At 38.9% G+C, this 13378-nt stretch overlaps 1 protein-coding gene across 1 annotated transcript in view; it reads left to right on the top strand.

Annotated features, from left to right (window-relative positions):
• Window positions 1-13378, top strand: part of STK31 (serine/threonine kinase 31) — an 84451-nt gene that overhangs the window by 39674 nt on the left and 31399 nt on the right. The window contains exons 10-12 of the mRNA XM_055123946.1: window positions 3291-3406; window positions 5854-6013; window positions 9421-9543. Coding sequence (XP_054979921.1) covers window positions 3291-3406; window positions 5854-6013; window positions 9421-9543 — 399 coding nt within the window. The remainder of the gene's footprint in view (window positions 1-3290; window positions 3407-5853; window positions 6014-9420; window positions 9544-13378) is intronic.

Below are 13378 nucleotides of genomic sequence, written 5' to 3'. Positions count from 1 at the left end.
AGCTCACAGCTTGCCCTGGGTCCATTCCGTCCCTCGTCAGGACCCTGCTTTTGGGGTGCTAGGAACCAAGGGCATCTGAGTTGAGAAAGCAGATGCCTAGGAGTAAATATTATTGGAGTCAATCAGCTCCCAATTTACAAAGCATAATATTAACTGTCTTCCTGTGTCCATACAGAAAGGACATTGCTTTAAGGTAAACTAAGTTCCCTGCGACAAGGCTAAAAGGACAAACCCCATATTATCCTACATAATGCCAACACTAATTCCCCAATTTTCTAATACCAACAGGTTGTTCTGCAATTTAGTTCTTTGTTTTTGGGGGTTGGGGGGAGAGGATGTGGGTCACTTTTATATGGTGCTCTAGGTGCCCAGGACCACTCCTGTTGACACTTAAGACCTTGAGTAGGATGGTCCAATGTGTGGGCCTGAGGATGTAGTTCGACTTGGGTCCCACAGTACTGGGGACCACCAGGTCCACACTGAATAGAACTGGAGGCCTCCAGGATGACACTTGGTTGGGGAATCCATGAGGTGCTGAGGTTGATCCCGGATGTGTGCTTTGTGTGTGCTCCTCTCCCCGTCCTATCTCTGTGGCTCAGTTCAGTTTATTTTGACTCTTTATACTCAGTTCAGACCTCATGAGATTTTCTTCCCTACAGATGCCTGCCACAATATGGGTCTCTATGCAACTCATGCTTTTACCTTGCTGAATATAAATTTGAAGGTTCTTAAGTTCAATAATTTATTAAAATAATTCTTAAAACTCAGGAAAGTGCTGTACGTAAGGCCACTGTAATATTATGAGGGGCATTAACTGTATTACAATGAGGAACAGACAGATAAAAACTTGGAGAGACCCAGAGGAAGTTGTGTTGGAGGAAGTTATGTCGTGCGGGGCTCTTGCTTCACTTGCCACTCTCATAGCAAGTGAACTCTCATAGCATATTCTTGGCAGCTCCCCAAACCTGCCAGTTCCCCAAACCTTATTTGTTTTTTTTTTTTTTTTTTTTTTTTGCTTTTTGGGTCACACCCGGCGATGCACAAGGGTTACTCCTGGCTCTGCACTCAGGAATCACCCCTGGCGGTGCTCAGGGGACCATATGGGATGCTGGGAATCGAACCCGTGTCGGCCGCGTGCAAGGCAAACGCCCTACGCGCTGTGCTATTGCTCCAGCCTCCCCTCATTTGGTTTTATAAATCAAAATTTCATTACATAGACCAGATTGATTTAACTCATTAATTGTTGTGGTAATTGAACAAGCTCCACCCCTTTTTTTTTCACTCTAAGGTAAAGGATTTATGGAATTCTTACTAAATTCACAGGGTTTTTTTTTTTTTCATGGTTAACAGTCCTCATTTACCATGAGTCTTCACATTAGCTGTCAAAACCAAAGCCCCCCAAAACTCCTCTTAAGGCAGAGAGATAGTACAGGAGTAAAAACGCAAGCCTTGCTTGGGACAGACACAGTTACAGAACTTGTACTGCATGATCAATCCTATGAGGGCATCGCTGGTTGAGTGTGGCTTTGAGGCCCCCCCCATCCCTCGCTGGGGTAGCTGAGTCATTTTTGATACTGCAGAGTCTGGGAAGCACCACAGCAAAGCATCAACAGGCCCTCACATTGCACTGCTGTCCCTATTGGCCAAGAACTGCTTGAAAGGGGCTTCTAGGCCTCATGAGCACTGCTTGGGAGGCTCAGAACAAAAAAAAAAAAAGAAAAAAAAAGAAAGAAAAACTCTCCTATTAAGGTGATTCCAGGGTTTTAGGAGCTCTGTATCAAATACCATTAAAAAAATTGTACCATACTTTATAAGTGGTATGATGTTATTTCCCATTTTATTATGTCAAATGATAGCATATTATTTTTTTCTTAGTGATACTAACACTGATAACTGTTACAAACTTGGATATGTTTATTCTTAGCATCATCCATCACTGACCAGGGGATTAGATTCTTTTTTATTGTTTGTTTTTGGTCCACCAAAACAAAAGTGATGCATAGACCTAACTTTTGGCCCTCAGGAATTATTCCTGGTGGGGCTTGGGATACCATAGGGGATGTTGGAAATCAAACCCAGGTTAGCTGTTCTGTTCTATATATACTTGCCCTACCCACTGTTCTATGCTTTAGCCCTGGAGATTGGATTATTTTCTTATCATTTTAAACTATTGAACTTCCAGAATATTTGAAGTGTCTTAATCCATTGCAACCATTTTACCCTTTGATGCTTGAACCATTTCCTTTGGAAGTCATTTTTTTTTTGGTCTGTTTTGCATTTTTAAAAAACAAATCACACCGGGTGGTGTTGAGGGGGCTCTGTGTTTGAGGACTATGTTGATGCCAGGAACTAAGCTAGGTTACAACTATGCTTGTAAGGCAGTCGCAGTAATCCATGAACTATCTCTCTAGCCCTAGAAATCTTTTTTTTTTTTTTTTTTTTGCTTTTTAGGTCACACCTGTGATGCACAGGGGTCACTACAAGCTATGCATTCAGGAATTAACCCTGATAGTGCTCAGGGGACCATATGGAATGCTGAGAATTGAACCTGGGTCGGCCGCGTGTGAGGCAAACACCCTACCCGCTGTGTTATTGCTCCAGCCCCACAAGAAATTATTTTTAAATTGACTGCACTATCATTTTTGCACTCTTTTTTTTTATTTGATGACACTCTTATTGACATAATAGGAATTTCTATGCTCATCTTGTACATTTCCTACCCTGGTGCTGGAAAACATATTTCTGAGAATTTTGGTTTCTTTAACTAGAAAGAAGTGTTAAGAGAGGAGTGGAGCAATAGTACAGTGGGTAGGGCATTTGCCTTGCACAGTGGTTGACCGGGTTCAATCCCCAGTATCTTATTATGGTCTCCTGAGTACTGCCAGGAGTAATTCCTGAGCATTGTCAGGTATTACCAACCAAAAAAGCAAAAAATTAAAAAAATAAAGGAAAAAAAGTATCTAACCATTAATATACTATTGACTTCTTTTAACCCTATCTACCCTATCTTAAAAATGTTTTAAAAAAGATGTAAAAAATCTTTTACTACAGATAATATGTGAAATTTTGTGATTCTTGGTTTCTAATAAGTATGAAATATGAAAGTCTAAACTGTTTAAAGGCAGAAGACTGGATAAATTGTTTTTCAAATCTCAACTAATACAGAAGTCTTTGTTATTCCATGCTCTAATTTTTTTATCTTCTAAATTTTAGTTATGCCTAGTCATTTAAATAATGAGAGCTATTTTCCTATCTGGGACTCATTAAGATGTGTTTGTTCTTTGTTTCAGCAAGAGAAAGCAACTACCATGGATTTGACTAAACATTTAGAAAGCACTTTGAAAACTCATGTAGGTACTAGAATGAAAAATCTGGCAGCTAAGGTTGAAATCTTGAAAGAAATTAGGTGGGTAAGAATATATTTTTGATGATTTAAAAGTTATTGCTAATTAATTGGTCCTCTAAATTTTATTTCTACCATTTTCACTTTGAAACAGTACTTTTTTAAATTTTAGTTTTTCTAAATTTAACTTTATTAAAACACCATGTTTTACAAAGTTATTCACAGTTGCATTTTAGGCATACAATAATCCATCATCTATCCTGCTACCAGTTTCAACTTCCTCCACTAGTGTTCCCAGATTTAGTCTCCTACCCTCTACCCCAGCCTGCCATCTTGACAGACACCTTTTAAAGTTTGATTATTGAAGTTTGGGTCTCATGATTTCAGTATTGTTGACTCTGTGGTCTGAATACTTAGCTTTGTCATTCTTTAACACCCATTGATGTACATTGACTCTTACCCTCTATGCTCTTACCCCCGACTTATCTTTCCTTTTCCCTATACTTTGGGACCAAGGGTGATCTAGGCATCACTTCTTTAAACCATTGCATTTCCTCATCCAGTTACTCTAAATACCACATATATAATTGATAGCATCCTGTTTGAAACAGTATTTTTATATCTTTAGAGAAACTACTAAAAATAGTTATGCCAGGGGTAAATTTTAGAGTGTTTTTGTTACTGTTTTATTTTTTGTCACTGCTTTATTGTCACAACGTGAGAAAATAGTGTTTAAAGTCATCTGTGAAGGTAAGATTACTAAAAACAATTCAGCATAACTTCTGGGTGGTAACTTGGTAGGAAAGTATTATGCACAGTTGTTTTGCTTGGGCTTATTTCAGACCTACACTGAATAAAGACTTCAGTACTCTAAATTACTTAATTGTAATTTGTATGCAAAATAAAACAAACAAAAAAAAGCAAAGAGCCTTCTTGGAGTCAGAAGACGAGAAAAATTGGACTAGCAAATAATTTGGACAGTTTATTCAGCATTTCTTACCTTGTAGTTTTTTTAGTAGAAAATTGTTTTGTTGGTGGTTATAATTTTTACCTTTCCTGTAATGCAGAAAAAATTAAAATATTGTTATCCTGAATAAAGACTGCATGTTGTTTTTAATCACTAGACGTTCATATTCTTCAGTAGGTATCTACCAATTAGCATCTAGTTTATAAGTCTATTAAGAATTGGAGTAATGTGGATCCAGAGATAAAGGGAAGGCACTTGCTTTGCATACAAAAGAAAGAAAAAAGAATCTGAGTAATGTGATTGATTGCTATAAAGCCAAACCAGCTTTTGATAACACTACTAAAGAATTAAAGACTACGTTGACAAAACTAAGCCAGACAATTTTTTTTATTTTATGAACTTAGTTTTTTTGTAGTTTTAAAATATAGGAAATCAGGGGCTGGAGTAGTGGTATAGGGGTAGGGTCCTTGTCTTGCATGCAGCTGGCCCAGATTTGATTCCCGGCATCTCATATGGTCCCCTGAGTACTGCCAAGAGTGATTCCTGTGTGCAGAATCAGGAGTAACCCCTGAGCATTGCTGACCTCAACACTAGCACCCTCCCCACCACCACCATAAAAGGAAAAAGAAAAAGAAAGAAAAAGAAAATCTGAATAGGCTTTCTTAATTGGCCTGCCTTTCTGAGTTTTTTTTTTTTTTCTCAGTGGTCCTCCTGGCTCTGCACTCAGGAATTACTCCTGGCAGTGCTTGGGGGACCGTATGGGATGCTGGGGATCGAACCCAGGTCGACTGCATTCAAGGCAAATGTCCTACCCGCTGTGCTATCACTCTGGCCCCTCTGATTAATCGCTTTTTTTTTTTTAGACTTTAGAAATACTAGTCTGCTTATTAAAGCTCACAGACCTTGTACCTTTAGTCTTGCTAAACAAGCACTTAAAGAAGAACTTGAAAAGATAATTGTAGGCCATAATTAAAGGTTCATTTGATACTTCAAATTCTGGAGACTTGCATGTGTTCTCTACCTTGGAGATCCACTGCAACTCTACCTGAGATGGAATACTTTTGGCTTTCCCCTTTTTGGAGAAGCTCATGTTCTCTCTTGGGCATGTGTCTTCTCTCCCTTTCCCCTTTTTCTTCACTTCTCTTCCCAACTCCCAACCGTCCAAATCAAACTGTTTGATTTCATTATTCTTCACCTACCCAAACTCTTTCCCATGAGTTAACATGCTGTACCTGCAACACTTGGAACACACAGAAAAACTGTGCAGGGGTTAGAATTTTATATATAATTTTTTTACTGCAAAGAACGATTCCTTAACAAAAAATTTAAAGAAATTATGGAGACTTTTGAATTTATGCTTTATGTAAAGTTTGAAAAAGTTTTTCTCAACTGCATATTTAAAGTTTCTGTTATTTTAAAGAAAGTTTTAAAAAGCTATCTTCAACAGTATCATAAATAGTAACTTTATAACATTATTATGTAAATGTTACTTTTTCTAATATGAACTAACAAATTCTTTTTACCCTGTTTTTTCTGTAAATAGACGTGTCAACATCAGTGTTTGTTTAGGAAATGACCTTTCAGATGCTATACAAGTGTTGAATGAAGGGTGTTTCACTACTCCAGAATCTTTGAATGAATTAGAGATAATTTGGAAAGACTACAATTTAGCTCAGGAGAAGATTAGAACTTGTCAAGATTTGGTAAGTCAAGAATTTTTCTTTATTTGGTGGTGATGAAGGTGCATTAGTTTTTTTTTATATTAAAACTATAAAAGTTGACACTAATTGTAACAGTATTTTACTACCCAAAGCAATAAAAGGAAGAATAATAAAGCATTTGGAATTTTTTCTTTTTTTCTTTTTCATTTTTTTTGGATCACTGTGAGCTGCACTTACAGAGCTTTCGTGTTTGAGTTTTAACAATGATCGAACACCCATTCCTGCACCAGTGCACATTTTCCACCACCGGTATTCCCCCCTCCCCATCCTAACCTTCCCCCTGCCTTTATGGCGACAGTTTCCCCCCTAGTCTTTCTCTGCTTTTGGGAATTATGGTTTGCAGTACAGATACTGAGAGGCAATCATGTTTGGTCCTTTACTTTCAGCACACATCCTGATTGATCCTTCCAACCATCACTAACTTAGTGGTCCCTTCTCTATTCCAGCTGCCTTCTCCTTCAGCTCGCAAGGCAAGCTTCCAACCATGGAGCAATATTCTTGGCCCTTGTCTCTACTGTTCTTGGGTATCAGTTTCATATTATGTTATTTTATAAACATTTGGAAATTTTTTTTCTTTTTGGGTCACACCTGACAATGCTCAGGGGTTACTCCTGGCTCTACACTCAGGAATTACCCCTGGTGGTGCTCAGGGGACCATATGGGATGCTGGGAATTGAACCTGGATTGGCCGTGTTCAAGGCAAATGCCCTACCTGCTGTGCTATTGCTCCCGCCCCTGGAATTTTTTTCTTTATCTTTTTTGACCTCTAGTAAATAATACTTGGTGTAAGAATTTAACTTCTACAGCATCTTATTAAAAACTGATTCATTTTATTGCTTTGTAAGAAATGTTGGGAAGGTAAGTAGTAATTATAGATAATTGGTTAAGAAAATCTTTTTCTGTTTTCCATGAGAATTTGACTTTGACTTATTATTTTTTCTTTTTTTGGATCACACCTGGCAATGGCACAGGGGTTACTCCTGGCTCTGTACTCAGGAATTATCCCTGGCGGTACTCAGGGGACCATATGGGATGCTGGGAATCGAACCCAGGTTGGCCACGTGCAAGGCAAATGCCCTACCCGCTGTGCTATTGCTCCAGCCCCTTGACTTTGACTTAATTCCCTCTTTTATTGGTAATTTGATAAGGTGACATAGCAGACCTTTCATTAGACGACATCGTTTAGGCAAATAAATCTCCAGTTGGTACTTGCACTGGGAAGAACTGTAAACTCCAAATACATGGCTGGGACTCCTGCAACTGACATTCTTATCAGGAAGCCTAGAAGTTGTTCTGTAAGAGACCATGGCTTTTGCTGGGCATTATGCTTGTAAGCTAAGGATGCTTCCCTGTATATGAATAGGACATGTTTTCTTACCTGAGTGGGATGGTTTATGCTGCAGTGTTTCATTCTTCTTTATGATTAAATACAATTTAAGCCACCTGTTGTTGAAAGTTGGTTGTTTGTAGGTAGGAAAACGGTGTGAAGAAAGGAATATTTCATATATGAATATTTTATTATTTTAGGTACAAGCATACTTATATCAACTTGAAATTTTCTTATTTTGAGCTAATCAGAACTTATTTTGACATCAAAATATATTTGGCACAACATTCATACATAGCTTTTTATAATAGCATTGGTTTGAAATCATTTGACTTAAATATTGGTGGTTTTTACCTCTGGGAATTGTACCTTGAAAGAATTGTTCTGAGTGCATACCTACGTTGTCCAGTTTAGTAACATAACATAGCCCTTGGATGAGAAAAATGTACAGGATAATTATGCCTTTGGGAATGCCAGGCATATTTTATATGAAGATAGTATTTATATTTGTTATTTTATATATTTAAATATTAAACTGGTAAGTTATTAATGAAGAAAAAGTGTGACAACAGAATTAAGTACTTTTCCTTGTAATCTTTAAAATGGACATTTTCTCCCCATCTTAAAGCTATGAATATTTTTATTACTCAGAAAAAAGAGATGAAAACTTAACCTTATGACAGTTTTCCTTATAATTACTTAAAACTAAAAAATGTAGTCACTATGATTTATAATTTTACTGCCATTGTCACTGTCATTGTCATCCTGTTGCTCATCGATTTGCTCGACTGGGCACCAGTAACGTCTCCATTGTGAGACTTGTTACTGTTTTTGGCATATCGAATAAGCCAGGCTCTGCCGTGTGGGTGGGATACTCTCAGTAGCTTGCCGGTCTCTCTGAGAGGGAGAGTACTGACAGTTATAGGATTTCAGGAAGACAATATTCTAACACCACACCCACTACCAGTGTCCATTTACCCCCACCATTGAATATGGGCCACCCTCACTTCCTTTCCCCTGAACCCCTATCCCATTTTTTAAATGAGGAAACTGAGACCTACACGTTTGAAGAAAATTGCTTGCTCATATACTTATAAACATTAGTAGAGACTTTGAACCAAGGTATGTTAAACTGCAGAATCTATTTTCTAACATTAAAACACAATATTTTTGTGTGAAAAATAACTGCTTTTGAGTTTTTGTAGCTTGAAGATAGGAAAGTGATTCAGGACAGGTACCTCTATGACCTAGAGGTACAACAGTGATTTTACTTTTCTACTTAAAGCAAATATTCTTCATACTGCTGATTATCAGGAGTTAATTTTAGGTACATTATCCTCGAGTTAATTTGACAGACCGAAGACTAATTAATTGGATAAATGCAGAGTTATCATTGTGACTCAGAGTTGCTGTTCTACCTCCCTTTTTTGTACTTAATTTGAATCTTAGTGTTGTTGATTTGTCTATTTTGGACAGTTCCTCAACTTGATTGTCATATTTTTGAGAAAGAAAAAAATTTTTTTTAGCTCTGTGGTTTAAAAATGATCCTGTTGAGTGTAAACAAATACACTAAAATTTGAGCTTTTAAGAGTATGTGCCAGACTCCCTCTTCTACCCCCTCGCCCCTCCCCCAAAAGGCCGAAGCAATAGTACAGTGGTTAGAGTGCTTGCCTTGTGGAGTTTTTATATTCTAAATATATTTTTTTTTAATATTCTAAATCTTGAAGAAAAAGTAGATGAAGAAATTTAGGATAAGAAGGAAGTAGGAGGTTTGCAATATGTCAGTGCAGGATTTATACTTTACTAAGGAAAAAAGTTGGTTGATGCAGAAATAATGGAGGACAAATTAGAGGGATTATTAAACCTAAGTCTAATTTTTAATTAAGGAAAGAGAACACTTTGGTGATCTCAGGTTTTCTAAATGTACTATATATTTGTAGAATATGACATTAAATTTTACTGATTTAATGGTAACCATTTTTTAAATAGAAGTTAACATGTAAAGAATATCTGTATACATAAAGCCAGTGATATACTAATGAAAGTATTATCCTCCCTCTAGAATGAAGGAAAAATTTTGATTGTGGAAAGAAATGATGTGCAACAGAAGCTGTGCATGGCAGTAGAAGTTTTTATTTTGGAAGTAGATGAATTACCTCTTTCTAAACGCTTGCAGACATTACAGGTTGGAATTTAAAAGATACCTAATGTTTACTAATGTTGGATTTATTTGAGGGGTAAAAGTAGCATTTACTTTGAGATTCAGTAAGTAAAGATGGAAACATTTCTATTTTTCTAGTTTAAAAATGGAATTAAAGGGGCTGGAGCAATAGCACAGCGGGTAGGGCATTTGCCTTGCACGTGGCCGACCCGGGTTCAATTCCCAGCATCCCATATGGTCTCCTGAGCACTGCCAGGGGTAATTCCAGAGTGCAGAGCTAGGAATAACCCCTGTGTGTTGCCGGGTGTGACCCAAAAATAAAAAAAATAAAAAAAAAGAATTAAAATAATATACTTAGTGTTTACATATTTAATGTTTATAAAGTAAAATTGTGTTTAATACAATGTTTATATATAATATGATGTATCAATGCATTACTTGGTATAGTACATAAGCATTACCTTATCAAGTAATGCATCAATACATTACATAATCAAATAGGCATACAAAGTAAAGTGGTCAGATATGTCTCATCTGCTAGAGCAGCATTCATTTGGAAAACTTAAATTGACCAAAGCAGTAGCAGGCATGTGAGTACCTATTGCTTTGCTTTCTAGAGAAAACCAAGTAGGATTACATGTCAGAATTAGCCAGAGGGATCCTGATCTGTGTTTTAGGGATTTTAAGGTCCCTTATAGGTGGTTAGAATAAAGTTAGCTATGTCAGTGGTGTGTGGAACCTTTACTTTATCCCAATCCTGCTATCTTAGCAATGACTGTAATTTGGAATGAATGAGAAAGGCAATGTTGGATTCTACATCATCATCATCATCATCATCCCATTGATTGTCGAATTTCTTGAGCAGTCTTACTAAAGTCTCCATTCATCCTAGCCCAGAAATTTTAGAAGCCTCTCCTTACTCGTCCTTCCCAGCGATGCCACATTGAAGGCTCTTTCAGGGTGAGGGGAATGAGACACATCATTGTTACTGTTTTTGGCATATGAATATACCACAGGGAGCTTGCGAGGCTCTCCCATGTGGGCAGGAAACTCTGTAGCCTACTGGTTCTCCCAGAGGGAGAACTAGACTATAAGATGTTGTGTGGCCGCAAAGTGGCTGCATGGTTCCGGGAGCTTGCTTTTAAGTCTCTGGATGTTGGCCGTTGATGGGATCACAGGGCGCCGGGGAGGCAGTCCCTGGGTGTGACCCCCTAGCTACTGGAAAATGGGAAATCTGGGCAGAAGAGGCCGAGTCCCAATCCAAGCAGGCTTGGAGGTCTCAGCTCCGGGTCCCAAACACCTGGGTTCCTCTGCTGGTACCTTCATGTGTGAGGCTCGTCTGAATGTGTGGAGAGGGGCCTTGAGCATGGCTGTGGCTAAGGCTCTGGAGGTTTTCAGCCATGAGAGCTCTGCTCGGGGCGAGGAGGGAAGCTGGAGCCCATCCCCTCAGAAGGGCCCCGGGGAAGACAGCCAGGTGTGCGGGCCAGAGACTCTCTGTCGCATTCTGTATAGTAATATAATTAAAATTTTTTTTTTAACATTTAAATGTTTCCTCTAGAAGTCTTCATTTATTTTCTTCATTTAACTCCAAGTTGAACTTATGTTTGATATTGTGATTATTAAATTTTCTAAGTTTTGGTGTATAGAGGAATGACTTATCTCCTTGGTGACTGATCAGTTATTTTGGTTTCCATTTGTCTTTTGATACTTGTGGGTTGGTCTGTGTGGGCATATAATTTGAAAACAGTTATCTCCAGAGTAGTGCTCAGGATGTCTGAGGTGGGGGGGGTCCTCTTTGAAACTCTCTCTGCCAAGTGGGGCTGATAGTTCAATGTGAGAGTGGTACTGCTTCAGTCCCAAGTGCTGGGGGTTTCCTGGGCCATCTTTGTGGTGTGCTCCAGACTACCCACCTCAGTGTGCTGGGCAGTATCACTTGGCTTTAGTGAATATCTGTCATTGTTCTGTCTCCTTGTCTAAAAACCAACTAGCCTAACAGCCACAGTTGTGAAGAGATACTGATTAAAATTTACACTGTATATCAGTATCTCATTTAATAGTTTTTTTCCCCCTTGGACCTCAGGGCCACCAGAACTACACCTATATGCTAGGGAACAAAGAAGTATTGGGATTGTAGGTAGCACTGTCATCCTGTTGTTCATCGATTTGCTCAAGCGGGCACCAGTAATGTTTCCATTGTAAAACTTGTTTTTACTGTTTTTGGCATATTGAATACACCATGGGTAGCTTGTCAGGCTCTGCTGTATGGGCGGGATACTTTCGGTAGCTTGTCGGGCTCTCCGAGAGGGATGGAGGAATTGAACCCGGGTTGGCCGCATGCAAGGCAAACGCCTAACCGCTGTACTGTTGCTCCAGTTCAGGACTGTAGGTATGCACTCCAAATCTTTGAGCTTTCTCCCTGATCAGTTGATTCATTATTCTTTTTTTTCCTTTTCTTTTTTGGCCTCCCAAACAGTGCTCTTCACTATGATTCTCAGCCTTTTGGTCCAGATGGCTAACTAGTAGGAATGGAGGATGTAGTATTACTTGGGACCACCAAGTCCTCGGTTGATGGTACTCAGAGGCTACCAGTGCTGTGCCTTCAGTATTCAGGAGGCCAGATCATGTTCCGAATTGAAATGGGGTTAGGTGCATGTGCTCTTAATTCTTGTACTGTCTTCCAGGCCCTTCAGATAATAAACTTTTAATTTTTGGGGCAACATCCAGCTCAGGGATCATCTTGGGTCTTTGACATATTGACCTACTTAAGTCTCAGTTTCCCTCGATTGGCATTATTTCCTGACACCTAGAGGCATACCAGTGAGGTGGGTGAACCTAAAACAGACTTCAGGATCACTCTTACCTTGAAACAGGTGGGCCAATAGACCTAAAGGTAAATTTACTAGAGTAGGTTAAGATATATGTCCTAAAGGACAAAATGACAGATTCTTGACCACTGAGGAGAAAAATATAATCTAATTATCAAGATTTATCAAGATTTATGCAGCTGTGTGCCCTCATTTCTTCTTATTCAAACTGAGATGGACTCTGTAGGATTAAGGCTGGAAAAACATTTTACCTGGAGGCTTTCAGTTTAGACCATTTGATAGCCCTTCTCTAGGAGGCATTATTTTGTTTTGAACCAAGATATATTTTTGTACTTCTTAGGACCATAGGCCATTGACTTGGGTCTGGTGGGCAGTGGCGACTACAGTGGAGTTCCTCACTGTCTGCCATACTCAGTCACCTATTTCCATGTTACCACTGAACAGTATCCCCGCCCCAACATTTCTTATTTCCTGTATATGCAGAGTATCAATAACTGTTGACTCAATGGCACATGTCCACTTTTCCCTTCTCAAACAGCTAGCTTCCCCCCCACCCCCGCCGAAAAACAAAACAACAAACCTTGAATATGTAGGCTATTAAGATAACCTGAGCTCTTCCCCTTATCCTCTTTTATGGGTGTTCACTTTACCCCTGTTACTTCGCCAACTAGGCCAGATGGTTCAGTTCTAAGATCCAGCGACATGGACCCCTATAGTACTAAGGGCATCAGGGTCACACATGGTGCTTAGAGGATTCTAGGACTTTTCTTGGTCATGCTCAGGGACTGTGATGCTAGAGATCAAACATGGGGCCTTATGTATTTAAGACATGTGCCCCTTACATATGGAGTAGATCCCTAATCCTCTCTTCATCTTCTTGAAACTTGCTCTATAGCCTATGCTGGCCAAAGTCTGTATTCATTTAGCTATTTGTATTCAAAATTTTAGAACTCTTGGAGCGGCCAAATGTGGCTGTGCAAATGTGGCTGTGCAAATGTGGCTCTACACCACTGATGTACCAAGAGTAGCACACC

The sequence above is a fragment of the Sorex araneus genome, chromosome 1 (genome assembly GCF_027595985.1).
Source record: "Sorex araneus isolate mSorAra2 chromosome 1, mSorAra2.pri, whole genome shotgun sequence".
NCBI lineage: Eukaryota > Metazoa > Chordata > Mammalia > Eulipotyphla > Soricidae > Sorex > Sorex araneus.
The sequence above is the reverse complement of the archived record's forward strand: the minus strand, read 5'-3'. Positions and strand labels throughout refer to the sequence as shown.